At 36.5% G+C, this 27104-nt stretch overlaps 1 protein-coding gene across 4 annotated transcripts in view; it reads left to right on the top strand.

Annotated features, from left to right (window-relative positions):
* The window catches only part of PSD3 (pleckstrin and Sec7 domain containing 3), a 594054-nt gene extending 569220 nt beyond the window's left edge, over positions 1-24834 (top strand). For 2 of the 4 annotated variants that reach the window (XM_038559855.1, XM_038559856.1), the window contains one exon: positions 16375-24834. In XM_038559855.1, coding sequence (XP_038415783.1) covers positions 16375-16590 — 216 coding nt within the window. In that variant the 3' untranslated portion in view covers positions 16591-24834. Of the gene's footprint in view, positions 1-11391; positions 11546-12039; positions 12099-16374 lie in introns of those variants that run through there. The other 2 variants (XR_005371404.1, XM_038559857.1) reach the window with 2 other exon arrangements.
* The last annotated feature ends 2270 nt before the right edge of the window (positions 24835-27104 follow it).

The raw sequence follows: 27104 nt of genomic DNA, 5'->3' as shown, positions 1-27104 counted from the left end.
ACTAGTCCCTTCATATTTAGAAAGTGGATACTTGCAGGTATGTGTTTTCAGGTCCTAATCTTAGGAAAAAATGTCTACTTCCCGGATGGCTCAGGCTAGATGCAGAATAATGTCCCCTTGGCTTCATGTGGTAGGTTTAAGTGAGTTCTCACTCCTGAATTGCGACCTAGTGTAGCATATGCTTATGGTTTAAGACCATTAGGACTCACACCAACCACATGGCTAGAAAATTCAGTTTTAGAAACAACAAATGTCCACTATAACAAGACATAATAGTTTGGGGACAGAGTATTTTAAATCTAGAAAATCTAGGACATTCTTGAAACATGATGCATTTTTTTCTGAATTTCTAATTTTTCTTGACATGTAAAATGGCATGATTCTTTCTGAAATTTACATACTTGGGAATAAGAGCATATTTGACACATCCTCATTAGAGAAACTCATATTTAGAAGTGCACATAATATAAATATCTAGTTGCAAACCCTCAGTTTTATTGTTGGGTTGTTTGTGGCATGGTGGGTGGGTAGGTAGCTTGAGATACTTTTTAAAATAAATTCCTTGTGATCTTAGCCTTGTTTCCTCAGATTGTTCATCTTTAATTTGTCAACATTAGATAAGTAATTCTCACATTGTAGACCACTTTTCCTCTCACAGGAGCAGTGCAAGGGCATACCTCAATACAATGTCAACTGTCACAAGGCAAATCCACCTCTGAAGCAAATGATCATGCTATTAATTTATAATGGCTTTGATCATAAAGGTACAGTGATAGCAGTTATTACCCTTTTCTCTCTCGTGAAAGCAAGGGAGAAATTCCATTCACTTAGAGAAGTCTCAGTATTAGCAACTGAATCTAGACTGGAATCTAATGATAGTACAGAAAACATCACAGAAGTATTGATAATGTCTGGATCTGAGAAGCTGTATTGCAACTTAATAGAATTGTTAAGGAAACTTAAGAATTTTTTTTAGTGGGATACTATTGTATGTCAAATGCTAGAGAACTTAGATTGGTGATTAATAATAGAGACATCATTCTTGCCATGCCATTTGGAATTGCATTTTTATGACAATGAAGGCTAAGAAGCTCAGAAGTTTACTCTGGAAGTGAAGATATATGCTTTTAAAAGGAGAAGCTAAGCAACAGGATCCTTTGAATCATATTTTAAGTAGATGATCAAAAAGAGCTAAGACCATACCTGAGAAGACAGAATAAACAGCCAGCCATATGACTTAAAATGACTCATTGTCCCTATATCCCTCCTTATTCCTGAAATATTTGCTCTCATGAGGGTCACTGCTTTGGGTTAAGGTATTAGCTGCAGGATAAGGGCAAATGCAGGGATAAAATAGTAAAATTGGGAAAAGGACTGGGCTGGGAGTTAGGAGGCTGTTTTAATCTTATCCTTGATGTGTTTGTTACACATTTATTGTCTCTGGGCCTCAGTTTCCTAGCTATTAAAAATGAAATGGGATTGGGTGAACTAACCCAAAGATCCCAAAGGGCTAAATGTCCCTTACAACTCTGTATTTTTGAAGAGAGTGATGTATTACCACCACTTAGTTTATTAGTTTGTCTCATGAAGACCCCCCTAAGAGTGTTAAACATAGAATAAGAATATTCCAATTTGGTGGGAGTACTTAGCTAGTTCAATCCATAGAGCATACAGCTCTTGATCTTGGGGTTGTGAGTTTAAGCCCCATGTTCGGTGTAGAGGTTACTTTAAAAAAAATTAAATCTTTAAAAAAAAAAGATATTTTGATTTAGGGATGTCAGGAGATCTAGACCAGTACTATCCAATAGAGATATAATGCAAATCACTTATGTAATCTTAAATTCTCTAGTAGCTACATTTAAAAATTAAATTACACGTAGAACTTATTGTAATAAGACTTATAAATTTAACACAATATATCCAAAATACATTATCATTTTAACATGTAATCAATATAAAATATTAAGATATTTTACATTCTTTTTTTCTTACTAAATCTTGAGAATTAGTAATTATTTTCCACTTACACCATATGTCAATGCAGACTGGCCACATTTCACATGAACTTTAGCTACCTGAGGGTAGCGGCTGCTGTATTGACTAATACATGTATAAAACCATTAAATCTGCTTAAAAGTCAGTCAGGGACTTGGAGGTCTGATAACAGGCCTCGGTAGATTTAATGGCTAATTTAAGAAGTGGTAAGTGAGCTGATAGGCAGTTATCAGACATCTGTAAAGCTTTACAATGGTTTGCAAGTGGTTTTCATTCTGATTTAGCACTGTAGCAGTAGTTTAATATTTTGATTATTACTTCTGGTTAGAAATACAATAAACAGGAGGCTCACCTGGTGTGAATGATGTTGCCTGTAGCCTTGTGTCCTTTTTCATATCAGTAACTTTTGAGATAGGAAAAAACGAAATACATTTCCCTTACAAAGAAAGTTCTTATGCAAACAATGTGAATCACCTCCTTTCTGGTTCCTGTAGACTTTTTGTTAAATGACCCTCCCTGTCTCATCTGTTTGTTAACTGCTGGTGCTGAATCCTTCCCTTGGATTAACCTGCCAAATCAGAACAATGAAAAGGTGGTGTGTATATTGGTTTTGCTTTTTTATTTTCACCCAGAATACTTTATCTCTAACTACATTAGACTTTTTTCCTATTTATTCTAGAAGTATCTATATGTTTTTGATATAAGACTTTTAAAAACTTCAGTATCTAATCTGAGATGAAGAGGCTTTGGGGTGGGGTGCTGTAACAGGCTATTGAGATTCTTTAGATGTATCTGGTTTAAAATTACTCAAAAGACTTATAATGAAAATGTAAACTTTTAAAAAAATTTTCTGGAAATATTAGGGAATAAAACCATATGCAAAGCAAAAGATGTTTTCTGTAAGACCTTTCAGCCAACATTCTTTGGAAGACTAGAAATTGGTTCTGTTCGTGTCATAGACTTCTTTTAGGAGTACTCAATAATTTGTCTACTTGTGTTCCTCCTTGAGGTGTAGCTCACACACACCAAGGAATGTGCAAGGTGTTTTCACAGCAGGTTTCTTCCCTGACCGGGTCTGGCTTTTGGCAAAATTGTGAAATAAGTAAAGCATGGCTGGTTTTCCATTTCCCTTCAGTGCCCTATGTGGAACTTGAGACCTGGAGAGAGCAAGGGACTTAGCCATGGTTGGGTTGCTTGGTGTTCTTACTCCACTGTTGGGAAGTTGCTTTACCAAGACAGGCTCAAAAAATTGGACAGATAGTAGCTTATGGTACTTCTCTTAAAGGGACATTTGAACTGAGAATACAGAAAGTGTAAAAATGCTTTTAGCTCAAAAGCAATTAATAAATCTCAGGAATGAAATATCATGGAAGATTAGTGGGGAAGGTAGTTTAAAGCCAAGGTTTTTCAAAGCCTCCTCAAATCCGACCTTTTAAAAATTTCTTGGAAAGACTGACTTTGGGTCCTTATGACTGGCATTGGGCTTTGTGGAACTGTGAATTTGTGACAAGCTATAGTGAGGACTTTGGGAATGTGCTGCTAAGGGATATGACTTTAGGGAATTACAATATAATCAGAAGTATTACCAAGATATAAACCAAGAGACTAAGAGTTTTTATAAAAATGTTGTCATAAAAACTAAAATTTTGTTTTAGATGTTTTAGATGTGAGTTCCATAAGGAAAAATTTAGTAAGAGACAAACTTTTATTCCATAAGAGTTAAATTTAGTCATTTGTCCAGATAAATAGCATTTCTCTAGCTCACATTACTTAACTTGGGTATGTAAAACTTGACTTTGTATCCCTGTGTTTCAAAGGACAATATATTTTCCATTTTTTTAACAGCAAACTTTAATACCATTAATCCAGAATGAACTTTCTTTTTTTTTTTTTGAACTTTCTTTTATATTTAACTTTATACTTGGCTGCTTCAAAACCCTCACACAAGGCCAAACTGTGTGGGTCCATTGAGAATAGGTGTAGCTAGAGCTCCCAGAGCCAGAAGCCTTGTGGATGGCAGTTCTCTGTACAAATGCCCCAGGGTGGGTTTGGAACTAAACAATTCCTTTCTTGAACTTTCCACCAAGAAAACAAAATGTGTACTATTTTCTAAGTGAGCTTTGTGGACTTTAAGAATTTTGACTTTAATTTTTTAAAAGAGATAGAAATCTGTACACTAATAAAGACTGGGTGCTTAGAAAGGGTTTTAAAAGCAAGAGAAAGTAAATGATTGAGAGAGGTAACAGTGTTTTAAAAATTATTTCTTAGCAGGAATCAGGACTATTCTTTAACAATCCAAGCCTTGGAGTGCCTGAGTGGCTCAGTGGTTGAGCATCTACCTTTGGCTCAGGCTGTGATCCTGGGGTATGGGGATCGAGCCCCACATCAGGCTTCCCATGGGAAGCCTGCTTCCTCTCTGCCTGTGTCTCTGCCTCTCTCTGTGTGTCTCTCGTGAATAAATGAATTAAAAATATTTTTAAAAATCCAAGCCTTTTCCTTTTCCACAAAGATGGAGATGTTGTCCTACAAAGGTAAAAAGCACTGCAGGTGACCTGCGTGCTTTGTGTTGGCAGCCAGGCAGGCCCTGAGGAGAGCAGTAGCTGGACCAGGAGGTGGAATGGATCCACTGATAACCATTCATCTCCCCTTGCTCTCTAATGGGCCAGTGGAAGAGCTTTCTAGGTGCAGTGGAGGAGGGCTGAGTTCCCACCTGGCAAAGACAGAATGCCATAGGAATATCTGGGCTGGGAGGGCCAAGGGCAAAAGAATGGAGACAGAAAAGCTCTCTACAAATCCAGTCCTTCGGGATCCCTGGGTGGCGCAGCGGTTTGGCGCCTGCCTTTGGCCTAGGGCGCGATCCTGGAACCCAGGATCGAATCCCACATCGGGCTCCCAGTGCATGGAGCCTGCTTCTCCCTCTGCCTGTGTCTCTGCCTCTCTCTCTCTCTCTCTCTCTCTGTGACTATCATAAATAAATAAAAATTTAAAAAAAAAAAAAAAAACAAATCCAGTCCTTCCTGTATATAGTAGAACTTTTTGATCCCTTCTGCTTACATTATTATACAGAAGCAAGCTTTTTGTTTTAAAGTTTTTCAAATAGAAGCCACAAAGTTCTTGGGGGAGGAGGGGGATCCCTGGGTGGCTCAGCAGTTTAGCACCTGCCTTTGGCCCAGGGCATGATCCTGGAGACCCGAGATTGAGTACCACATCGGGCTCCCTGCATGGAGCCTGCTTCTCCCTCTGCCTGTGTCTCTGCCTCTCTCTCTTTCTGTGTCTCTCATGAATAAATAAATAAAATCTTTTAAAAAGAGAGAGCCAGCCAAGAGGTGAAATAAAAAAAGTGGAATTCACATTTCCTCAGATTTTCCCAGAAAGCCACAAATGCAGACTATACAGATTGAAAGGTGTATATTTGCTATTTTTAGGCAGTGCATTACCACTGCATGCTGAGGCCTAATATGAGAGTCACATAAAGGAAAAATTTCTTTTTAAAAATGTAAGTCTTAGCATAGCTTTCAGATAAGAACTTCCAGAAAGCTGCTTTGAATGTAATTGCTTTCTTAAGTTAGCAGGTAATGGTGGATGAGCCAGCTTGTTAAGAATAAAGTCTCTGCAAATCAATTCTGCCATCATTCCATACAACGCAAAATGGAGATGAACAGTCTTTATTTGAATAAGCAGTTACTTGAAGAGTTCCTTCCTCTATTGTTTGCATGTTTTTATTTTTTAGTTTGTTTCCCAGTGTAGAAATCTAAGAGCAAAAGTGTTTTGTCGTGTATATGACATTATTGGTTTCCTTCCTTCATTTTGGAATGACCTTTTACCCTACCTGCATGAGAAAGGCAAATGTCAGGAGGAAATGTATTCAGGATTTGATTGCTAAAGCAATGAGGTCTGAATACAAATGGCAGTACCAAATTAAAATTGCCAGCACAGTGTTATTTTCATTCTGGTTATTACTATTGTATTCATGTATCAGAAATCAAAAGGATATAGTCTACCTTTAAATGAAATAAATGGTATGCAGGGTTCAAGAGAAAATAAGCTGTTCAATCAGATGCATGTACATTCTTTTCAAATTATATCAATAGTTTGGTTGTTGTTTCTTTTTCTGTTTTTGTTTTTCTTTCTTTTTTCAACCTAAGCAACAGCTTGCTTGCCTCTTAGACATAGTGTTTTCCATTCCTCCCCAGTAGGCATTGCTGCTATTGAAAGGGATATTCTACATATTGAGAAGCATTGTTATAGGTAATTAAAGACCAACTTTTTAATAAACAAATATAGCAAAACAAAAATGTAGTCAAGAGGTTACAGACAGAAGAAAATTTTATTTTAGTAGAGAAAGAAGGCATTAATCATTTGAATTGTCTTTAGCTCTTGGTGGTCACAGAAGGCTTCATGAAAATAGCAAATCTTAAGAAGGAGATTAAAGAAGAGAGCTTCCTGAATGGATAAAATCACCAAAAAAAAAAATTTAGAAGTTCTTCTGTAAGAGAGTAGCTATTATACTTGGATTTGGTAAAATCCCATCTCAAATTGTTTTGATAGTATACTAAGGTTTTGCAGTTACACTGCTAGAAATCTATTCACACTGTTGAATTCCTGAGAAAGAAAGCTAAACATACAACCACCAGATTTTCTAGAATTGATCTGAGAATGAATCAGCAGAGACTAAGACAAAATTTTTAATAACTTTGGCCAAAATGAATAAAGCCTAGTTTACAGCTTTAAAAAATAAAAAAATAAAAAAAATTTTAAATAAAAAATAAATAAATAAAATAAAAAATATAACTTTGGCCAAAGGCAGCAAATTGTCCCTGAGGTACATCTTATTCTCAAATTTTCTTTGCCTTTCTTTTTTTTTTTTTTTTTGCCTTTCTTTTTTTTTTTTTAAGATTTTTATTTATTTATTCATGAGACACAGAGAGAGAGAGGGAGAGAGAAAGAAAGGCAGAGACATAGGAAGAGAGAGAAGCAGGAAGCCTGATGTGGGACTCAATCCCAGACCCATCCTAGGACCCCAGGATCATGCCCTGAGCCAAAGGCAGATGCTCAATCACTGAACCACCCAGGCATCCCTTTCTATGCCTTCCTTAATGAAAGAAATATCTCTGAAAGAACTACATAACAAAGAGTAAATAACAATTTATGAAAATAGACAAATTCCACACTTACAGTGGCAGTGTCAACAGCAGGCCACCTGACCCCAAGACTAGTCTTTTCATTGCCACCAGTCTTTTCATTGCTTTTCACTCATTTTTTTATATTCTATCTCATTTTTTACTTGCCCTAGAGGGACCATGTTAATTCTTACATAGTGATTACTTTGTGGCATGAAATTATATTAACTAAAACATTCAATTTTTTGCTGTTTCTTCTTCCTTTTTTTACCATCTGGCTATGAACATTATTGTCACAGCAAAGGTATAAAATTTTAATATAAAAAATATAATATAAATAATATAAAAATATTTAAAAACTATTATTATTTGTTTACTATCAACAGATGATTATTAATATTGACAAGGCTATTACTCTCAGACCCAGGGAGTCTAGTTTCTTCAGTCAGTATTGAGGTATTTACCCAAGAGTAAATGTGATATAAGTTACATGTAGATGATCAAGCAAGGGAATTCAGATATAAATAACCATTGAAAAATAATCCTTGGATCTTTATAATGGCTGCTTTTGTTAGAAGGTAAATGTAGAAGCTGCTCTTCATGTCAAAACAGTGTCTAGTAACTATCAGAAAAAGAGCCACCATAGTCTGTTTACAGTGGTCCCACTTCTCAATTTATTTTTAAGCTCAAAGTGGGTCTTCATTTACTGTTATATGAGATGCTCAGAAATATGTCTGTTTTAGTTACCATAAAAATATGATATAAACTACTTATCTTTCTCAGCATAGAGGGAGAAAGAGAAAACTGAGAAAATTTAATTCTTAAATTTTATTTATTTCTTTTCAGAGAGAGTGTGCGTGTGGTCAAACTGGTGGGGAAGGGCAGGGGGAGAGAAAGAAAATCTCAGGCAGACTTCATGTTCAGCTCGAGCCTAACACAACTCAGTCCCACAACCATGAGAACATGACCTGAGCCAAAATCAAGTTGGACACTTAACTGAGTGAGCCACTCAGGCACCCCAACAGACCCTCTGTTTTAAGCATAGCAGCCTGCCTGTCATTGCACCATGCAGGGTTTGCCCTGCATGTCATCATGATGACCATACTCAAGTAGATGTGGACATGGGAAGAATATAAACAAGTCTTTGATGAGTAGAGGGTCATGAGTCTCATTACTGATCCACAGGTTCAGCCCTTCGTGTTTTTCTGGAAAACATAGGAATGGTAAAACGCTGAAGAGTTATGTGTGTCCCCAGGAGTTACTGACTTAGGAATTCATCAGGCATCTATTCATCCTTTATATACATGTTATTTTAATTTTTCTAGTATTTTCCATATTGAGAGTTGAAAATATGTGAAGGTGTATTGAGAAATTTTATTTTTTCATATTTGTTCCCACTTTCATTCAAACATTCAACATTTATTCAATGTATTCTATGTGTTCTCTGTATTCTCTGTGCAAAAGCCAAGTCCTTAAGCTCATGTAATTATATTCTAGGATTGGCAGGAGAAAGAGAAACAGGATTTTTCTAAGTAAAATTTAAGCCTGATAGAAGTACTAAGGAGAAAAATAAATCAGTGAACAGTATTAAGAGTAGGCATTGCTATTTCTAGGCCATTTTAAGGATTTGAGGTTGGGAAAGATTTCTAAGGATGAGAAACCATTGGAGAATTTTGAGCAAAGATGACATGCTCAAGTGAACTTATTTTAACATCCATTCATTATTAGAACTTCCAACAAAATGGATGTGTAGGAAACATAGCTCAACTTAATAAATGCCATTTATGACAAACACACAACAGACATGGTATTCAATGGTGAGAAGCTGAAAGCTTTTCCTCTAAGATCAGGAGCAAAACAAGGATTCTCAGTCTTGCCATATTCATTATACACAGTATTAGTAGTTCTAGCTACAGCAAGCAGACAAGGAAAAGAAACAAAAGGCATCTAAGTTGGTTAGAAAAGGAATGAAACTGTCACTATTTGCAGATGACATGATACTGTCATATATAGAAAACCCTAAAGACTCCACCAAAACAGTACTGGATCCAATAAATGAATTTAGTAAAGTTGCAGGATACAAAACTAATGTACAAAAGATCCATTGTGTTTCTATACACTAATAACAAACTAGCAGAAAGAGAAAAAATCTTTTAAAAACTCACCTGGGTGGCTCAGCAGTTGAATGAGCCTCCAGCTCAGGGCGTGATTCTGGAGTTCCGGGATCGAGTCCCACATCAGGCTCCCTGCATGGAGCCCTGCTTCTCTTTCTGCCTATGTCTCTGCCTCTCTCTGGTCTCTCATGAATAAATAAATAAAATCTTAAAAAAAAAAACAAAAACAACTCCCATTTGTAATTGCATCAAAAAGACTAAAATAAAATACCTAAGAATAAATTTAACCAAGGAAAAGAAAGGTCTGTACTCTGAAAGCTATAAGACACACATGAAAAAATTAAATGGCACAAAAGAATATGGAATATTTATGGATTGAAAGAATTAATTGTTAAAGAATTATTACAAAGTCTGTATTGCCCAATGCAATCAATCTACAGATACAATGAATTCCCTCTAAGAATACCAATAACATTTTTCACAGAACTAGAATAAATAATACTAAAATTTATATGGTACCCGCAAAGACCCCAAATGGCCAAAGCAATCTTGAGAAAGAATAAAGCTTGGAGGTATCATAATCCCAGATTTTAAGATATACTAACAAAGCTAGAGTAATCAAAACATGTGGTACTGGCACATACATCAGTGTATAGACACATAGACAAAATAGACACATAGATCAATGAACAGAATAGGGAGCCCATAAATAAACCCAAAATAACATGATTGATTAATCTTCAACAAAGGAGGCAAGAATATACATTGGAGAAAAGACCGTCCTTTTCCCTCAGCAAGGGAAATAACAGCAAAAATAACTGCACCAGAATAAAAAGTTTTTGCACAGCAAAGGAAATTATCAATAAAATGAAAAGAAAACCTATTGAATGGGAGAAGATATTTGCAAATGTTATATCCAATAAGGGGTTAGTGTCCAAAATAGATAAAGAACACATACAACTTAACGCCAAAAATAAAACAAACAAAAAATCAGTTCAGTTAAATATTGGTCAAAGGACTTGAATACACATTTTTCCAAAGAAGATATACGCATGGCCAACAGATAATGAAAAAACAAATTTTTTTTCAACGTCATTACTCATCAGGGAAATGCAAATAGATACCACAGGTATTACCTTCACATCAGTTAGAATAGCTAATATCAAAGACAAGAAATAACAGGTATTGGTGGAGATGTAGATAGAAGGGAACCCTTCCGGGATGAAAACTGGTATAGCCATTATGGAAAACAGTATGTTTCCTAAGAAAACAAAAGGACTAATTTGAAAGATATATGCACCTATATGTTTATCGGAGCATTATTTATAATAGCCAAGGTGTGGAAGCAACCTAAGTGCCCACTGATAAAGAAGATTTAGTGTGTGTGTATATATACACTATTCTGTGTGTGTGTGTGTGTATACACACACACACACACAAAATAGCCAAGGTGTGGAGGCAACCTAAGTGCCCACTGATAAAGAAGATTTAGTGTGTGTGTATATATACACACACATAGTGGAATATCATTCAGTCATAAAAAAGATTGAGATCTTGCTATTTGTAACAACATAGATGGACCTAGAGGGTATTATGTTAAGTAAAAGAAGTCAAAGACATCATCATTTTTATGTCAAATTTAAGAAGCAAAACGAACAAACAAAACAAAACAAAAAAGAATCATAAATAACAGTGAAACCAGTGGTTGCCTGATGGGTAAGGGAGTACAGGGATGGGTCAAATAAGTGAAGGAGACTAAGAGGCACAAACCGTAGTTATAAAATAATAAGTTACTGAGATGTAAAGTACAACAGAGGGAATATACTCAGTAAGATTATATAACTTTGTATGGTGACAGATGTTAACAATACTTATATCATGGTGAGTATTTCATAACAAATATAAATATCAAATTACTGTGTTGTACACCTGAAACTAATATTGTATGTCAGCTATACATTAATTAAAAATAAACATTTTTAAGTTAAGTTAAAGCTAGTGTGCAAGGCAAGCAGTGAATCAACAGGGAGTATATTTGTAAATTGATTTTAAACTATCTGAGGTACCAGTTTAGAGACTGAAAACTTGATGATCGTGTTCAAATGATCAATGTTGGTCAAACAAGCTTGTATAGTATTGCGCACTTTTTTCTGCTTCCCTAGCAACCTCTACCATCATGCTAGCAGACCTGTGATTTTCTTTGAGGGGATCAGTATACCTAGCCCCAGGAATGGAATCATGATTTAAACTAGACATGATAACCTTTACTCATATTGCTAGCCAACTTGGCCCACAAAGTTTCTGCTGAAAAATCAGGTGAGAGTCATGTGGGTGTTCCCTTATATGTAACTAGTTGCTTTTCTCTTGTTATTGTTAAGATCCCTTTTTATCTTTAGTTTTTGGCATTTTAATTATTGTGTGTCTTGATGCGGACCTCTTTTGGTTCATGTTTAGAGCTCTTTCTTCTTCCTGGACTTGGATGTCTGTTTCCTTCCCGAGAGGAGAGAATTATTCAGCTATTTCTTCAAATAAGTTTTCTACCCCTTTATCTCTTTTCTTTCTGGGGCTCCTATAATGGGAAGATTAGTACTTTTGATGTTATCCCAGAGATCCTTTAACCTATCCTCATTTTACTTTAAACTTTTTTCTTTTTGCTGTCCAGTTTGGATTATTTCCGTTACCTTATCTTCCAGATCTCTGATACATTCTGTATCTTCTAACCTGCTGTTTATTCCCTGTGGGGTATTTTTCATTTCTGTTATGTACCCTTCAGCCTGATTTGTTTCTTTTTAATATTTTCTGTCTCTTAGTTGAGGATCTCACTGAGTTCATCCACTCTTCTCCCAAGTCTGATGATCATCTTTATCAGGTAGATTGCTTTTCTTCATATTGTTTAGTTCTTTTTCTAAGGTTTTGCCTTGTTCTTTCATTTGGAGCATATTCCTCTGTCTCTTTATTTTGTCTAACTCTCTGTGTTTGTTTCTATGTATTAGGTAGGTTAGCTATGTTTCCTGGTCTTAAAAGTAGTGGCCTTATATAGAAGGTATCTTGTGGGGTGTTATTCTATATGTTGGCAAATTGAACACCAATAAAAAATAAATTTAAAAAATGAAGGTATCTTGTGGGAATCAGCAACTCTCCCTGATGACCAGAACCAGGCACTCTAGGGGTGTCCCCTGTGTGGGCTGCCTGTGCTTTCCTGTTGTGATTAGGCAGGCCACACCACTTCAGGAGTGCTCATAGATAGAGCTAGCCCCTTGCCAGGCTGGCTGTAATGTAGTCATCACTACTGCAGATGTACTGGTGTGTAGGACTGGCTAAGAGGTCCAGCTGCAGCTGCTACAGGCATGCTGGTGGGTGGGGATAGCCTCTCTTATGGCTGGCTTTGCAGCCTGGTGTGGCTTACAGGTGTACTGGAGGTGGGACTAGCATCCATTGTGGCTGGCTGCAAGACTCAAGTAACTATTGCAGCAGTTCTGGTGAGCAGGCCTGATCCCCCTCCATGGGCCAGTAGTTGCTTTGGAAGGGCACAGGTCCTGGTTGATGCTGCCTGCCAGGTGTTGCAGGGATGGTAGGGAGCTATTTTGGAGGAGCACCTGCCAGGACAGAAAGATTGGGGAGGGTGAGGCAAAAGGCTAGCAAGATAGATGGAGAATGTCAGAACTGACATCGGCCAACCAAGCCTGCTAGGCTAAAGGAGGGCAATAAAAATGGCACTTGCCCACACTTCCATTCCCAGCAAAAGTTCTGCTAGATCCCTGCACCTCCAGCACATGCCCTAAAATTATTCAATCAGTGTCCTTTGTGGATAGCTCAAGTATTTTCATACTGCTGCTTTTGTGCTTAGAGTGAGTGATATTGCACACAGGCCCTTTAAGAGTGGAGTCTCCATTTCTGGCTCTCCCAGAGTTAAGATTCACTTGATTTTCAAAGTCAAATGTCATAGGCATTCATCTTCCCACCTCCAGGGGGAGGGTGTAATGTAGGGGCTAAATCCCACAATTCTCAAGGGGGACCTCCACACCTGTAATAAATAGTTCTGCCCCTTGTGGGTCCCTATGTCAGGGATTTAGTTCCTGACCATATCTCTGCCCTTCCTGCCCTTCTCAATTTGGTTTTTTCTCCCTATCTTGTGAAGAGTCATAATAGTTTTCAGCTCTTTCTCAGAGTGAGTTGCACTACACGTATTTGTACCCTTCATGTTTTTGAGAGGGGGTGAGTGCAGGATCTTCCTACTCCTCCATCTTCCTCTCTCCCCAGCTTTAACTTCAAACTTAAAGTTGGTCTTAGAAAAAGAGATAAGAATCACATCTTCTCTGAAAGAAAGGAAGAAAGGAAATAAACTCTCCCACATCATTTTCCTTAGCCGCAAGCCTTTAGATAGATAGAGATTTACATATTCAGATGAATCTGTAATCTCAGAAGAATATGAGGAAACTCTACCCGCTGAATAATTCTAAGATTAAAGACGCCCTAAAATATTTTCAGTATGCATTTGGTTTGATTTTAGAGAAGGCTGAAAGGCAAGTCTGCATCAGTGGGTTTGGTAGTCTCTGTCTCTGTAAACCTTTTTAACACACACACACAGAGTAAAGCTATTTGGAAGTTTATAAAGACCCATCAGTTTCTTTTTCTTTATTTCTCTTAACAACAACTGAACACTTCATTTTCTAGTCCCCTTTCATCCTTTGCTTTGCCTTTTCTTTTCATCTGATGACTCATGCTCCTACTCTTCTGTGCTATTCCTTTTGTTTGTTGACTGACACACTGATGTAATTTATTTGAGACAATAGCTTTATAGCTAAAGCTGTAGAATTAATGTTTGAAATGGTTTTCCCTTTATGTGTTTTTTAGTTGAATTTTCCCAGTGGTATCAGTTTCTTCAAAGACTACTAGAAAATTGGCCCTATTACCTTCTCTCCTTTTGTCCCCTTTAAGTCATCTCAAAAATTCATCTTTCATACTCGTTTTATTGTATAAATGCCCCAGCTTCATAAATAGTATGCCTTCTGCTGGTTTTCCAAATCTCTTTTTAAACTGCCTTTAGATCATTTTACTAAAGGATGTTCATATTGGGAGTAGTTCTTCCTGCACTTTTATCTTGCCACCAAAGCAGTGTAGAGATAGATTAAAATAATAAACTTTCATAATAAATAAGACTTTAGAACTAGTATGCCCTTTGGATATTGTTTAGTTCAGTCCCCTGATTTGACTGATGGGTAATACTGATAACATTTTTTATTAGCAAATGCCCTTATTAAGCCCTTTTACAACTTTCTGAGATAAGCTTAGTATTTTATTCTTTTACTTTGTTACTTTATTAAAATTGGAATGTATATCAGTTAATAATGCTTTCAGCTGCATTTGACAATGCCTGATGAACAGTGGCTTAAACCCTAAAAATATTTATTATTCATACTTTACAAGATATTCAGAGATAATAGAGAATCTTAGATTTGGATCCAACTGATTTTATCTTCAAGAACCTGAGTTCTTTCTGTCTTTCCAGTTTTCCTCAAGCTAGCATCTGGTCCTTTAGTCTTCGTGCCTGCTGCCCTATGTCATGGGGTGCAGTTTAAGCAATCATATCTAAGTTGAGGAAGAAATAAGAATGAAAGGGGGCCTTGCACCTGTAGTTTCTCCTCTAAAGCCTGGCCCCCTTATCAGAAAGTAAAATCACCTTCCCAGAAGCTCCCCAATACATTTCTCCTTACATTTTATTGGCAAGACTATCACATGACCCATCTTAGCTGCAAGAGGGGCTGGGAAAGCATTCATGTTTTACAGTGAGAGGAATCTTTATAGTGGGAGGAATATAGGAGTAGCATAGGGGATTGAGAATCCGTTTTGATTGACTAAATTACCAACAACTGTCAGAGTGGTCATCCTAAAATATACATGTATATATTTTCATATCCAGGGAAGGAACTATATCTTAGACAATGGGTTCTGGAGTCAGATTTCCTAAGTTTAAACCCTAGCGTCTTTGCAAACTTTGACTTTGGACTTCTAGAGAGTATGCCTCTGTCTGCTTTACTGTAAAACAGGGATAATAATGTACCAATTACATACATGATTATTGTACTAGTGACTTGAAGTTAGCATATGATGAGTACTGCCTATATATGCCATTATCATCATCAAGCAAAGCTTGGCATCTCCACATAGATACCAAACTCAGAGCAAGCTTAATTACTAGCAACTTTTTCCCACTTTTGAACAAAACTACCTAAAAAAGTAACTTCCAGTAGCGTCAACTTCATAATTATTAACTTTAAACTAAGATATACAAAATCTCAATCTGACTAGGAAAACCCTTAAGAGACTTATAGTCATAACGGAATTTGCTTGCCTCTGTTGTGATAACTTATAACCGACATGTCATTTTGTTTAGAAATAAAACTCTTTAGGTTTTCTATAAATGCTTCGTGTGTCAAAGCAGTATGGTGAAAGGCTTCTTTTGACTAGAATCTATCAAATCAAGAACCTGGGACCCATCTGTAATTTGCAAGATCTCTTTCTCTTTCTATATATATATATATCATATATAGTATACTATATAGTTCTGTAGTGACCTAGATAAAAACAAAAGCACCAATTACAGTTAGAGAAAAAAAATCTCTGCAGTGTTTTTTTTTTCCAGGTATTTTTAGGTAAACATACATGGAGATAGGAGAATCAAATGGCTGCTTAAACATAATATTCAAGAAATAGTTGATGATGAAAAAAATTTTGTAGTATGAGAAAACTATCAAAATATTATATGAAGTTTTATAAGAAACCATAATACTCTGAGAAATTGATAATTCTAACAGAAAGTGATGTTGGGAAACCCAGAGCAGCTTCTAGAAAGTGTTGTGGTCTTGTAGGGGACTGGAAAGTAAATTCACCATAGATTCTTTGTAGAAGTATGGAGAGTAGGAAAGAAGTAAACAACCATATCCAAACTAGGTTCAGATGAGGGCCTAGGTCATGTGAGGGAAGCTCGAGTGACGGCGCAATAGGGGCCATCTGATTGCCCACAACCAGAGGTGATAGCTCCTCCAGCATGTACCATTCTTGAGCCTTAATGTTGAGGAAGCATGATTCCTCCATGCATTATGAACAATGTACTGACTACCATTCTTCTCTGATTTTCCCTCCAGAAAACCCGTTATGAAATTTATGTCAGCATTCTAAAAGAAGGAGGCAAGGAGCTCCTGAGTAACAATGAAAGTGAGGCTGTAGGATTGAAGAAGTCACATTCAAGTCCTTCGCTGAACCCAGATTCATCTCCAGTTACAGCCAAGGTCAAGCGTAACGTGTCAGAGAGGAAAGATCACCGACCTGAAACACCAAGCATTAAGCAAAAAGTTACTTAGAATCCATCTGTGACCAGGAAGTACTGGTCATGGAGCAAAATAGAGTTTTTCAAGATCTTTCTGGTAAACCCGTGAATATCTTTTTAAACAGTCTGTGACTAAATGGTGCATTAGTAACCTTTTCTATTGCATAGCTTTGTTAGTTTCTGTACTGATTGTCTCTTTGCTCTTGATTTCTTGGCTTTGATGATTTTTTTTGCTACTTGATGACTAATGCACCTTTTTCATGAGGGGAAGGGGATCATGATTTCAGAATGATTATGTGTCACTTTTCCTTTGGTTTTTTTCTTGTTTGCACTCTGCTCAGTTGTTTTATGTATTCTCAAATCAGCTATTACACTTTTTTTTAAGGTTAAAAAATTAAATTCCTTGTGGAACATTTAACTGGACAAACTTGGTAGTTTAGCAAATTCTAGCCAGAGTTAATATAAGCCTTTATATGTGAAATCTTGCTCAGTCACTGAGGTGAAATTGAGCACTCACAGAAATTCAGTTAAGAATTAAAATTCTGGGAATCAAGATGTCCCACTGTGATGCAGATGTGCATACATCTTCACACTTACTGTTGAGTTCTGACTCTGCTGGAAGCAGGGATAGGAGGTGTGAAGATCAGAGGACTGGAGAACTTAAGAAGTGCATTAGCTTCCTTGAAGTATTGATTTCATTTCAGCCAAAGAAGGAAAGAGAAAGTGAAATCTTTCGCCATTGAAGGTTGTGGAAAGACGACACCAAGTTCATTTTGTTTCCTAAAGGGTAGTGGCAATAATTGACTCTTGGGGAGCTGTAGCAGTAGGCTTGCGATTGGTGTGCAGGAAATCGTTACCTCATTCCCAGGGTCTAGACTAGGAATCCAGAATCATCTCTATCGTCAATACTCTGCCATTCAGGAATTAGGTTATTTTAGGCATGGTGTTATCTCCTGATTGTAAAATATTGGAGTCTTCCTAACAAAATAATGTTGAAAACAGAACTCCTTTTGTTCTTTTTTAAATCAAAACAAAGTAAGACAGGAAAAAGTAGCTGCAGTTGTTCAGCAATGCAATGAATATTGATTCTTTAAAATAAATCTGAAAGTAATAAATTGAATGAATTGTGATTGGAAAACTGGAATCTACTGGCTACATAAGCAAGGTTACTTAGTTTATTCTTATCTCAGTCTTTTTGATAGCCAATTCAGTCTGCTACTACTGAACTTTCTCCTGAGAACAAGTACTTTATTTTAAATCATTATTTTCTATCTACTCAAATTTTATTAACCTTACAGTCATGAGTTTTTTCCAGTGATGGTCCCTTTGCAATTTAGGATAATAAACATCACATTCTCCTGTAGAGGTAGAAAAAGTGAAAATTGAGCCTTCTATTAGTTAGAACTTTCTGATTTTGAAACCTTGATACTTTGTGATAGTTAAAGCTATAATCTTCATGACTTCAGAGATAATAGAATCACTTTGAATACTCTTCTCTCCCATACATATTTGCTCTAGTTGTGCTCAGTTTATTAGTTAAAGGTACTATGACCAAAGAATCAGGGACTCTGCATGAATAGCATGGTTCTGGTAAATTAGAGAAAACCTGCTATTAAACCATGGTGGTTTCTAGTGCTGTATTGTTCTGATGTACCAGCATTTAATCACAAGATTATTTATTAACATTTACTTCCTTTACCTATATAAATGCCCATATTTGCTAGTGCCCAGAAAAGAGAAACCCCATGCTAAGGTTGTAGCTGCTTGCTTTGTGATAAGTATTTTGCCACACCTTGAAAAGTTCACTCTAACCCTCTATCTTGTTTACATGAAGGCAATGACTAATTTATGTTTCAAACCCAAAAAACAAGGTAGTTCCCAATATAGCCCTGTGTACCTGATTCATTTTTGTAGCTTCTGACCAAATCCGAGATTTCCATGAGGGAATCATCTCTCTTCCTCAAATCTGAATAATTAACCTATTTGTTTTCTGCCTAGATACTTAACTCATACCAAGCAGAAAAATACCTAGACTATATAATCTCTGAGCTTCAATAACTAAAGAAAAATAAACATCCCTGATTGGCTTGAATGTGTTTGTCCATAGTGTGACTGTGTCTGTGTATATAGAATGTCTCTGTGTATTTTACTTACAGTATATAATAGACATGAAATGGTACCTTGCTACAGTGTTTCTGACATTTAGAGTAGTTCTGAAATGCTCAGTTAGCATCAGCAGCACTATAGCATTATTCCTATTATATGACTTACTACTGTTAGCCTACAGGAACTTCTGTAGGATATGCTAATAGATAAATGGATGAGAAGGACACTTTGAAGCTGCCATATACTATGCTTGCATAGTTCCTCTTTAAAAACAACTGCAAAAGGTTTTTCTGTGAGCCAGGATCCCAGATTGCCCTGGCATGATGTTGCCCATCTGCAGGGGATGGGTTGAGAATACTTCTGCCCTATTTGCTGTCAGTGCACCTAGCAGGCCAAGAGTTTATTCAATAGGAGGAAGTGGTCCCTGATTTGACTAGATTCTAAGAGTTTTGCCAATAGCCAACCACATTTTCCTTTGTGATAATTTTTTTTACAATGATATCTAGTCAGAAGAAATTGAAGACATTTCCTTTCACAGCTATTCCAAGCCTGCTACCTAGTTCACAGTACAGGGACCTCTTCTTCTCCTTTCCTTCTTCCCATTCCCACTCCTCATCCATATCTCAGCACCAGGAGCCTTGGGATTTCTCTCCGTGTGGTAAATTATTATTCTCCTTCATATAAATACACTTAATATTTTTTGTACAGAAAATCTTGATAGTCATCAAAACACCTTGGTGATAGTCTTGTTGCATAATTGACCGTGGCTAATGTATAAAATCTTTGAGAGTTTTCGGGCTTTGTTCCCCCACCTTGCATGTTGACTTTTACAGGTGTCAGAAATCTCTTGATAGCAATCAAACTTAATCACTAGCATACAGAGTCCTTTTTTTTTTTTTTTTTGCCAGGCTTATAGCCCTTATTTAAAGTGCACTTTTTAGAAACACTTTGGTACTTTTAGCAACACCTACTTCAACCAAGCAATACTTCCATGTTTTTAATTAATCTCAAGTAAAACCAATATGTGGGAGAGTCCACTGGTAAAACTGTAGTTCCAATTGATCCTAGGTAAAGATGGTAGAAAGCAATTGTGTGAGACCTTCTAGACTTCTCTGTTATACTAATTCAGAAGATAGGACAATGTCCTAGTCAGGAGTGATAAGAGAGAATTAATTCTGAAAGAGAAAAATTGGCTGGCTTTCCAAGGCCAAGCTACAGGTGGTTTCTTGAGTTTGTATTTTACCCTGTGGCCAAACCACAGAACTTCTGAGGCTAGATAATAATTTATACAACCTGAAGTGAAGGAGAGTTTTCTGCTGTTCCTGTCCTATTACTCCTTCTGATGTAAAAAGCTTGAAAATCTGTTCTTAGGTAAGGAAGGGCCTGATTTGGTATGAGCTAAACCTCTTCTCTGTCTTTATCCCTAATCATAGACAATGGGAAGAATATTGAACTTTTCAGAAGTTTCTCTATTTCTTACTAGCCAGACTTTCTTGAGTACAGTTAGTTGTCATTGGATTTTGAATTCACAGGGAGTTTCTCAGCCTTATAGATCCAAATTTCTGTACTTTAGCACTTATGGACCTAGTCAAGTTTTCAGCACATTGGTAGCTACCTTACCTAATTTCAGCGGTGAACAATCTCTTCACTTTTCAAATGACAATTTTTTCCAATTGTAACATTAACACTGTTAAACAAAGAACCAAAGTGGCATCCAAGGACTTGTTAAAGTAGAGTTTAGTTAATGAATAATAGTGTGACTTTGGATTTAAATAGCATCTGCTTTTCTCAGCATCTAATTTGCTCTGACAAAAAGAGATCAGTCAGCTTTGTGACTGCAGCTGTATGATGAGCCCTCTGCAGCTACCTTGCACCAAAGCTTTCTGGCTGTCTCTTCTCCCAGGCCAGTTCAGGCCATTCGTCTGCCTTCTCCTTGGGTCAACAGATATCTCCATTAGCCTTTGACATCCTGTACTGTCAAGTCACCTACAAGACTTTAAAGGTCAGTAGTTCACCATAAAATAATCCCAACAAATGATAGGGAAGTGCTTGGTCATTGCTTCTCCTCTCAGAATCCTTTTCAATGTCTCACTGATAAAAGGGGGACTAAAGTCCAAAGCCATTGCCATTCTCCTTTTGTACCTATAGTATCCAAATCCCGAGTGGGCATCATTCTGCTTAGGATAATAACGCCCATTGCATGCAAAGAGAATATCTTCATAGACAGAATGTCAGTAAATACTTGAATCTGCATGATAGTTTGTTGACTTGAATGCAACAGCAAGAAAATATTGCAAGTTAAGTAATTGTATATACAGTTTCCTTAAATCTCCTTGGCTTGTTCTTTGTAATTTATGTGTGTATCTGTAGTAGTGCAGGATTTTGGAGAATATTCATATCGATAGTGTGTCAGACATCAAAAAAATGCTTTCTGTCACCTGCCAATGTTGTATTGTGGTTATTTATAGTTGTACGTATGTATATGTATCATTGTGTAGACTGTATATCAGTATATGGTATATGTATATCAAATTTATTTTTATCTTTAATAACCAGTGTGATATGAAAAGCAAGTAAAAACCTCATAGGATTGATTATATAATGCAGTTATTGAGAATATATATAGTGGTACTGTTTTATTAAACTTAAATTAAAATATTTTGATTAGATTTTTAATAAGATTTTATGTTAGAAAATTCCATCTTTGATCTTTGAATCACCAGGGCAAAATGACTCTGAACTAACTTTGTGAAACTATTTCAGTGTACTGTGTACAACACTAAGGGGGTAGCTCATTGTAATTTTAGATACATGGAAAGAGGGGAAAAAACAGACATCCTATGCAGTCTTAACAACTTCAGTATTCTGGGCGCTTAACCATAAACTCAAACTGGCAGTTTTGGGCTTATTACAAATTGTGATGCTTTAAAGCACATGTTCTTTATTGTTGTAATTAGTCCAGAAAAATAGAGCTTTCAGAAGAATTAAATAAGTGCCCACCATATCATTTTTGTGCCTGTGTCTATTTTACAGTAGATCAAGCCACTCTTCTAGCACCGCCTCTTTACCCTCTTTAATTTTAAGAAATATTACAATGTTAAAGTATATCAGGGTTTCCCAAGATCAGGTACTATATTCTAGGTTTGCAGTTGTACAAATTAGCATCTAGTGTCACAAGTAAAAGAATTTTAGGGCAGGCTGTGGACCAGGTTAAAACTTAATTTAATATTTTTATATTTAGGTCTCTTCCTGCCTCTCCCCAAAGAAGAGCCACTGGCCTTAGTTGTTTGAGCTTACTGCTTATCTTACAGTGTGTAAATATATAATTAGAGATTAAATGTATATTAACCAGCATGTTTGGTGTATTTAAAGCAGCAACTGAGTATGTCTGAGTGAGTGGTTGAGTGCAGTATATTTTTAAAAATACTGTCTCCTATTCTTTGTATCTGATTCAGAGAATTGGAGTTGTAGAGTGGAAGACCAATCTTTGGCTCCAGTCTACAGTAGTGTGTTGGTAGTTACATTGGAGGGTTTTTTTTTTATTAAACTACAGTTTCAAACTATTTTTGCAAATATATCATATTTCCTAATTTGTTTTTGACATGCAGTAAACTGGCTCTGTGACTAACCAGAAGGATCTTTGTTCTGCAAGAGTGTGTTTCTTTCTAAAAATTATAGTGATTTGCAAAAAAATCCATTTGATTCAGAAAGTATACATAAAAGGAGTAGCAAAAATAAAGTTTCATTTTGGGCCTTAATCATTTGAAATGTTTGGACTTTTCATATAAAGCCATGTATGTTATAAAGCCAAGTAACCATTTGGCATGGATAATAATATCCACTGTATAGAGAGTATATATGCACACTGATTTTTAATGCCATCAGGATACTTTTTTAAGCTATACGAATGAGACTAATTAGACCAAATTGAAATCAGAGGGCTTGAGGGGGAAGTATGTGAGCTGGTTGCCTTCCATTTAAGGTAGACATACATGTGGTCAGTCCTCTGCTCCTGAGAGATTCAGAACCAGTTAACTGTCCCCTTAGGGACATGTGTAAGGGGAAAGTCTTACACATGTAGGCCTCCCACATGTGTACATACACTTGCACACATGTATACATAGTGGATGTTTTAAGTTATACAAACTTTAAAACACAAAAGGCCAGGGTGTAAAAATGTTGAACGAAGTGGGTGGAAACTGCATCACAGGAATATTTTCTAAGGGCTAGGGAGGAGTTTGAGCTCTAGAGTCTGACTTTGAGAAGCATCGGATTTTTAACAAATATATGAATACATATATATCACATCCACCAAATTGAAAGCTTTCTTATCATTCATAAGCAGCCAGTCTCCAACATCTTGCAGTACCATGGGGACATTCCAGAAGGCTGATGTTCACTGTTTTCCAGGGTGGCACTGCTGCTTGCCCTGGAGATCATTCCTTTGAGAAAGGAACACAAATAGAGAAGCAAAAAAGCGCTTACCATAGGAGCATTAATATGAATTGTCCACATTCGCTTTTCAGCCATACTGTTGAGAAAGCTCAGATTGAAGTTATGCTGAACAGTTAAGCACTTTTCTATCAACAATGACAGTAAAGATGGAGATGAAAAGAAACTTAGCTAAAATATATTTCCCTTTGCAGGGTTAAGAACTAAACTCTCACTAATAATGTCATAAACACCTTCACTTCAATTCCTGAAAATCTTGGTTAATGGAGAGAAATTTGGAGTTTCACTTACCATTTCCCTGTGAGCTTGCATAGATAAGACTTTAGACACTCCCAAGAGAGTCCTATTCAGAAAGCTCGGTTAAGGACAGTACTGTAGGTCTGAGGCTCCTTGCTCTGACCCCTGAATACTGGGGCACTACAGAGGATGACAATGTATTCTCTCTGCAAAGAGGAGCTTCTCTTCTGGCCTTCCACTCCACTTGGGCTTCTACTGAGCAGCAGGCACATCCTGGATTTCAATGTTGTTTCCCTGGCTTTAGGAATCCAGCTGTTGTAATGAGTAGACCCTGCTGAGGTAAGATATCAACTCTGAGAGTGACTGAGTCACTGGAGGTGGCATATGACAAAGGTATTTTAAAAATTTTCTGACTGACACCAAGACCACATATTTTGCCTTTGCACCCAGATTTCTGGAAATGGATAATGTTTCAGTTCTGTGGGAAGGGTCAGGGAACACTAAGTTTATTGCTTAGCATTTCTGCTCAGTGCTTATTGCTTAGCATTTCTGCTCAGTTTAGATGAGAGCTGTTGGGTAAAGGCCTAAATGCCTCCCTCCATTCTCTTCTACCTCAGGTTTTAGGAGCCCATTTCTAGAACAGAAATTTATACGAGTGGAGAACCAATACTGTCAGCCTTGATTACTGTAGGACAGGCAGGAGGGTAGTAATATGTATCCTGTAATATAGAACAAGCTTTTAACTTGTCCAACCTAGTAACTGGATTATGTTTTCTGTGACTCAAACTAATTGGCAGTGTGGAACTTTCATTTACCTTCAAAGTTTTCTCCACCAATCATTGCAGTTTCATTGCAGTACTGGTGCCATATCTCCCTGCAAATTGTGAAAGTAATTAGTGACAAAATAGCAGCCTAATCCTTTTCAGTGGCCAGACTGTCAGCATTAGCAGACTTAGGTAAGCTAGTGGGACTGAATTATGTACTGGAAACCTGTTCCTCATTATCACCCACCAGACTGAAGACATGCCATCTCCTAGAGAATTATGGCATTTATGGTGGTCATCTTTTTAATGGAACAGTAACTTATGCGGATATTGTTAAAGTATTCAGAGACTATTTTGAAAATTAAGTTTACATTTTACAATTGCTTTATTTTTTATTAAAATAGTTGTATATAAATATTACTCCATTTCACTGATGTTAAAGTAAACCTAACCATGTAGACAAGTGTGTCACCTGATATGTATAGAAGCTATGATATATATATAGTACTTTTCTCTATTGTGTAAATGTTTATGAATATAATTGTTCTGTGTTTTTATAAGTTGGGGATAATTTGTTGTTTTACAACAACAAAATCAATTGAACTTAAGTGGCTTTTATGTAATAGAAATTATGCAAAATAGTGAAAGATTTAAAATATGTATATGATATATGTAAATGTACAAACTTTAGAAAGAAATAAATTAACAAATTTCAATCATTTAGGGGAATATTTTTATTTGCTTATTTAAGCAACTGTATAATACCTTTAAAAATCAAAACACAACACACCCCATCCTGCATTAAAAAGCCCCACAGTGGCCAGGATAATTGATTAAGATGTTAAGAAAGTCAAATCGTTAGCTCTCACCTCCATTAACATCGGTCAAAACCCGTGTTTGCACAAAGATGTTGATGAGACTTAGGGGGCCTACTGTCTTCATTAGCAGACTTTGAGCAGAGAAAGAAGTTTTGAAGCAATTTCAAAAATTCATTTTGCATTCCCATACTCCTAACATTTTTTATCAAAGTAAGGACTGGAGAGTTCATTATTGTGCTAAAATGCAAATGTTGGTCACTGCTTTATGGTGCCTAGTATATACATCTGTGTTCTCATAACCAAACTTAATACTAAAACTAAGATCTGTTGATTTGAAAAATGAAAAAATAAAACTCCACCCTAATCACCTAACTTCTGAATATTTGAGAAGATGTTTTATGTTTGGGGATTTGGGCTTTTTGAAGCAAGATAGCTGATAAATGAATGAAAGTGCTGTCTGGCAGAGATGAAAACTGTTGTTATGTGTAAATTTCAAAGAAATAAATAGCTTGGGGTGGGGAAAATGGAGGAGATAGGCTCTTTGGCACCCATTGGCTTCCACTAAGATTCCCTGTGTGACTCTCAAACATGAATCCTCTTAAGTTAAAAATAGACCTGCCCTACGACCCAGAAATTGCACTGTTGGGGATTTACCCCAAAGATTCAGATGCAATGGAAGGCTGGGACACTTGCACCCCGATGTTTATAGCAGCAATGTCCACAATAGCCAAAGTGTGGAAGGAGCCTCGGTGTCCATTGAAAGATGAATGGATAAAGAAGATGTGGTTTATGTATACAATGGAATATTACTCAGCCATTAGAAATGACAAATACCCACCATTTGCTTCAACGTGGATGGAACTGGAAGGTATGCTGAGTGAAGTAAGTCAATCGGAGAAGGACAAACATTGTATGTTCTCATTCATTTGGGGAATATAAATAATAGTGAAAGGGAATATAAGGGAAGGGAGAAGAAATGTGTGGGAAATATCAGAAAGGGAGACAGAACATAAAGACTCCTAACTCTGGGAAACGAACTAGGGGTGATGAAGGGGGTGGAGGAGGGCGGGGGGTGGGGGCTGAATGGGTGACGGACACTGAGGGGGGCACTTGACGGGATGAGCACTGGGTGTTATTTTGTATGTTGGTAAATTGAACACCAATAAAAAATAAATGTATTGTTAAAAAAAATTAATCCTCTTAAATATTGAATCCTACTGTACACCTGAAACTAATATAATGTTATAATGTCAATTATATCTCAATTTAGAAAAGAAACAAACATGAATCCTAATTGCCCAGTTGTCTGTTCAGGATTAGGAGTTTTATATGTCTTAGCATATTCTATTTATTGCAGAATTTAATATTAAAAGATGAAACACTCATGAGAAGAAACTAAAACCCAGGGAAAATTAAGATAGGAAAGAACTATCAACTCTAAGTAATGTCTCACCTCTACATTAATTCTATTCCACAGTACTGTGAGATTTAACAGTGGGACTGCTGAGTCATGCAATTTTTACTGAAAAATTATAAGCCATGGTAAGTATTAGAGATAGGCATATATTTTTTCTAATATCAGAAAAGAAATTCTGGATACTGTAGACTAGTGAGCTTGGTATTAATTCTAGGCATAGTTAAGAGAGCATAAGGATGCAACAATTACTACAAGCCAGCATGGATTCTCAAGAACAAATCATTTCAGACTATATATTTCCTATTTTGTAAGATTAAGTAGATTAGAAAATGTAGTAGACAAAATGAGCCATAACAAAGAATTTAATGTGGTCATAAATATATCTGGGCAAAATAGTGAAATAATCGATATAATACAATTGGTGGGTGTGTAATCATTTGAATGGTGCTAAGATACCTCTCAACCTAGAAGAGCATGTCTAGTGTCCTTATGCAAAGCCTGCTTTTTGGCTCCAGCTGTCCAACATTTCAATTAATAACTTGACTAAAACTACAAAAAAATGTGTTTATTAAAAGTGTGTATGTCAAAAGGCTGGGAGAGAATGATTTTACTAAAGGATAGAATCAAAATACAAAAAAAAAAATCTCACGAGGCAGGGAAATGGGACAAATTAACAATGTGAAGTGTTAAAGTGTAAGTGTGTAAGATTTTACATATCAGTTATTAAAAAAAAAACCAACCATACAAGGTCAAG

Source organism: Canis lupus, chromosome 16 (assembly GCF_011100685.1).
Source record: "Canis lupus familiaris isolate Mischka breed German Shepherd chromosome 16, alternate assembly UU_Cfam_GSD_1.0, whole genome shotgun sequence".
NCBI lineage: Eukaryota > Metazoa > Chordata > Mammalia > Carnivora > Canidae > Canis > Canis lupus.
This window is presented reverse-complemented; position numbering and strand designations above follow the sequence as displayed.